Here is a 3,959-nt window from a genome sequence, read left to right on the forward strand (position 1 = left end):
GTTTTTTATGTATTATTTATTTATTTTTAAATTAATAGTTTAACATTAAAAAATAATTTATTAATGTGACTAATTTATTTATTAGAAATACTATATTTTCTATTCAAGTAGAGTAGAGTGTTCGAGATGGAAAATGCACCAGATTCCATGTCTTTCGTGATATGCAGAGAAAGAACTAGACGCTTTTTTTTTTCACTAAAATCTATTTATTGGATTTTCCAGAAACATCAGTTACCTCCACTTGTTTTTGGTAAGACAAATTACCTTCCCTTTTTTTATTTTGGTCAAGGATTACCTTCCCTTTATTAAAATAAAAAAATCTTTGGGCCAGGCCCAAATAGACACATTTTCTACACCAAAAAAAAATTGAACCAATTCCCATTGTCTTGCATGATGATTAAGATCTAATTTAACAGAGGAGCCACTCCAATAAAGACGTCAAAAATAATTTTTTTAAAGATGTTTTTTAATAATTAAAATTTAACACATATAATCGATTAAATCGTGTTATTTTTGCCAAAATTAGGTCAGATAAATTAATTTAACCAAAAAATAGTGAATCAAATTTTGATTCGGTCTAAATTAATATTATTTTTTATAAAAAATTACTACAATATCCTTATTATAGAAAATGACTAAAATACTCTTATTATATATATAAATTTTGAAAACTCTAAATCCTAACTACCCCTATTATAGAAAATGACTAAATACTCTTATTATATATATTAATTTTGAAAACTCTAAATCCTAATCTTATGACAACAGAGAAGAAAAATGCTAGAATTTAGAATTCTCAAAATTAATATATATAATAAGAATATTTTAGTCATTTTTTATAATAAGGGTATTGTAGTCATTTTTTATAAAAAAAATAATATTAATTTCGACCGATTCAAAATTGGATTCACCATTTTTCGGTCAAATTAATTTGTCTGGCCTAATTTTGACAAAAATAACATGATTTAATCGATTATATATGTTAAATTTTAATTATTAAAAAACATCTTTATTTAAAGATGTCGAAGCGGCTCCCTTTAACAAAAGATGGAGCAAATGTTTGCATGCTATCATCAACAAAGGGTTGATTTTTTTTTCAAAACTTGCCTCTAGATACCAAAGACACTGCCAGAATCATTCAACTAAACAAGAGTAAAAAGTATAATACGACTTTCTAAGGGATTTGATAGAGAAAAATTCCCTCCAAATTGGCATGTTGAAAATTTTGATATACAAACTGCATTTACTGCCAATCTTCCTCTTCCAACTGAAGCATATAACTCATTATTTCAGGGACTTAACCAAATAGGCGGCGCAACCTCAATCTTCGACCGGTCAGTCGTATAGGCCTTCCTGTTCCCAGACCTCCACAAGAAAATCTACCATTTCCTGTCAAAATTGGTGTAACCAATGTAACAAATTGTTATCAGCTAATCAAATTTTCACTTGAAAGATCCTGATGGTTTAGAAGTTTGGGCTTACCGCAAGAGAGACGGGCTGCCGGAACGGCTTGCTGGTTCCTAATAAACTCTCATATGTGGCATTCCAACTGCAAAGCCAAAAAATGTTGGCAAGGCACAGACAATGAGTTCTGATAAGATCAAGAAACAAAGAAGGAAATCACAATTATTGACAGAAGATAAAGTTCATCATTGGTCACTTATGGGCATCATATTAGACCAATTTGAATAACTTCTGCAATACGCAACGCCAGCATGGTGTGTTGCTGTGTGCCATAGGAGTTTCAACATAGAATAGATTGATTTTCTTTCTTCTCTACGGGTCGAAGAAAGGTAGAAAAGTAAACTCATTCCAATATTATCACACAAAGATGTATAACAATATGGATATAATATAACCTCAATGTGCAATAAGATTGACAATATGGTACAAAAATCAGGACAGAGGAAGGAATATAACATACCAAGAGTAGAATTACATTGATCCTAAGAGGAAATTATAGAAACAAGCAAATGGACTATGGACCCAACAAGGTAATTTACCTCAATTTAGGTTCGCGCGATTGTTGTGATCGGTTCTCAGGTCTTTTATCTCCTACCCAACGTTGCCGAGTCTGATTCCAGAGAATAAGACCTGCAACCAGAAGTATTTTAATGCACTATGGAGTAAAACAGATAATGATAACCAAAATTTGGAGTATTTTGCAAATAAGGATACTGCATTACTGTTCAAACTTCAAATAAGATTCTTGAATAATTCAATTTAGCCAAAATAGCAACATAGTCTACATTTCCTAAACAATATCTTATATTTTGTGTCATTTACTATCCATTAACAGACTCATTATGTGTTAGCTTTAGCATTGTTGGAAAACAATGTCTTTGGTTTTGAACAATAAAAGCTTTGAAGAAATACCATGATTTACAAATTCTTCGGGGTTACTGGTCTTGGAAGCACTAGGCAGAGCCACAGGTAGGTTTGTCGTACCAATCGAGGACATGCTTCGTTGCGACTGACCAATACTATTGTCTATGTCATGTGTGCTGGTGGTCCAGAAATCCTCTGAAGAGGTAGGTCTCTTTACCGACTCTGCGGTACCTTGATTTTGCAATTCATTTGATGGTAAATCCGTTGTAGTAACTACTACAGGCTTTCTATAGCATCCCACACAAGCACTGCACTGTTTCAATTAATTTCAGTTATGCACCATATAATTATACTCATAACATTGTCTCGAAGCAGCCATCGTAAATCGAAAACTGAAAATCGATTAGCACACAATGCAATCTAGTCATTCTAAGTTATAAACTTTTAGATCCATATAACCAATCAACAAATTTATACTAAAACATATAAATACACACAACACAGGACGACTAGTCTCGGCATAGCAATAAGATTGCTGTCTTGTGACTTGAACATCAAATTCATAGGTTCAAATTCTGAAAGCAGCCTTTCAATTTGCATAGGTCAAACTGTAATCAACTATATTGAGCCGACTTTTCTATATATACAGAAAAGCACAAGAACAAACATAAAAAGTTTCCCATTTTCAACTACTTGATATTGTTTCTGTGGTTGGTCTCAGATTTTATGAGGAAAGAAAATGAAAGTTCCACTTATTAACAATGGTTTCATCATATAACTAATCTGAGTTACCCTATTTCCAAAACAGAAATGCTGGCATTGGAGACAATAATCCTCCTTGATTCCAATTCATCAAATTTCTATACAATGCATGAATCAAATTCACAAAAAGGAAAAATTATCATAAATCCACATGATTATCAATCAATATAATGAAAAGTAGAGATACCCATTTAGGCATTTAGCATAAATCTAACTGAAGGGGAACGAAATCAACTTTCTTCAGATACTATGGTTGGATTGAGAAAAAGAAAAAAAACATACCCCATAGTATATGCATGCAGTATCTGAAACACCCCAAAAAGGAAACTTTAGAATCAGATCTAACACAATGAATTTGCAGAGATAAAAGAATCCACAGCAATCCTAACAATTCTGGAAGGAAAAAATTTCAGAACTTTCAAATAAGAGAGAAAAAAAGGAGTGATTATATAATAAGACAAATGCACAAAAAAATAGGGGGAAAAAAAAAACCTTTTTATTTTAATTTTATTTTATTTTGGCCTTTTCCTTCTGATGTGCAAACACAAAATAGGGATGGCTTTTTTGGATGCTTCTCCTCCTTTTTTTTTCTTCGTCCTTTTCCCCTTCTCCTCAGAGAGAGAGAGAGAGAGAGAGAGAGAGTAACGTAATGCAAAGAGTATTGGAATAAATTATGTAGCAATGTGTTAATTATTTGTTGTTAAACTGTAATAATGAATTGGATGATGAAGGTGAAGAAGGTATGAGATTTTGAATCAAGATTTTTTTTTTTTTGGGTGTCTATTTTGAATTAAGATTTCATTTGCTTTGTGGTTTTTGCATTGAGTTGCAATAAGAAATTGTTGTTTAGAATTAGATTTGATTTGATT

General features: G+C 31.7%; 1 protein-coding gene across 5 annotated transcripts; it reads right to left on the reverse strand.

Moving 5' to 3' along the window:
- Nucleotides 972-3,944, reverse strand: LOC107618619. Of its 5 annotated transcripts, none has more exons than XM_021111496.1 (6): nt 3,583-3,944; nt 3,373-3,395; nt 2,377-2,636; nt 2,004-2,094; nt 1,483-1,591; nt 972-1,389 (listed from the first exon to the last, which is right to left on the reverse strand). In XM_021111496.1, exons 2-6 carry the CDS (start codon nt 3,375-3,377, stop codon nt 1,336-1,338), a joined length of 519 nt encoding a protein of 172 aa, XP_020967155.1. In that variant the 5' UTR covers nt 3,378-3,395; nt 3,583-3,944; the 3' UTR covers nt 972-1,335. The 5 variants fall into 5 exon arrangements, with proteins under 5 accessions (XP_020967155.1, XP_020967154.1, XP_020967153.1 ...); XM_021111495.1 differs by having other exon boundaries at nt 3,373-3,474; nt 3,583-3,942; XM_021111494.1 differs by having other exon boundaries at nt 3,373-3,483; nt 3,583-3,942.

Source organism: Arachis ipaensis, chromosome B09, assembly GCF_000816755.2.
Source record: "Arachis ipaensis cultivar K30076 chromosome B09, Araip1.1, whole genome shotgun sequence".
NCBI lineage: Eukaryota > Viridiplantae > Streptophyta > Magnoliopsida > Fabales > Fabaceae > Arachis > Arachis ipaensis.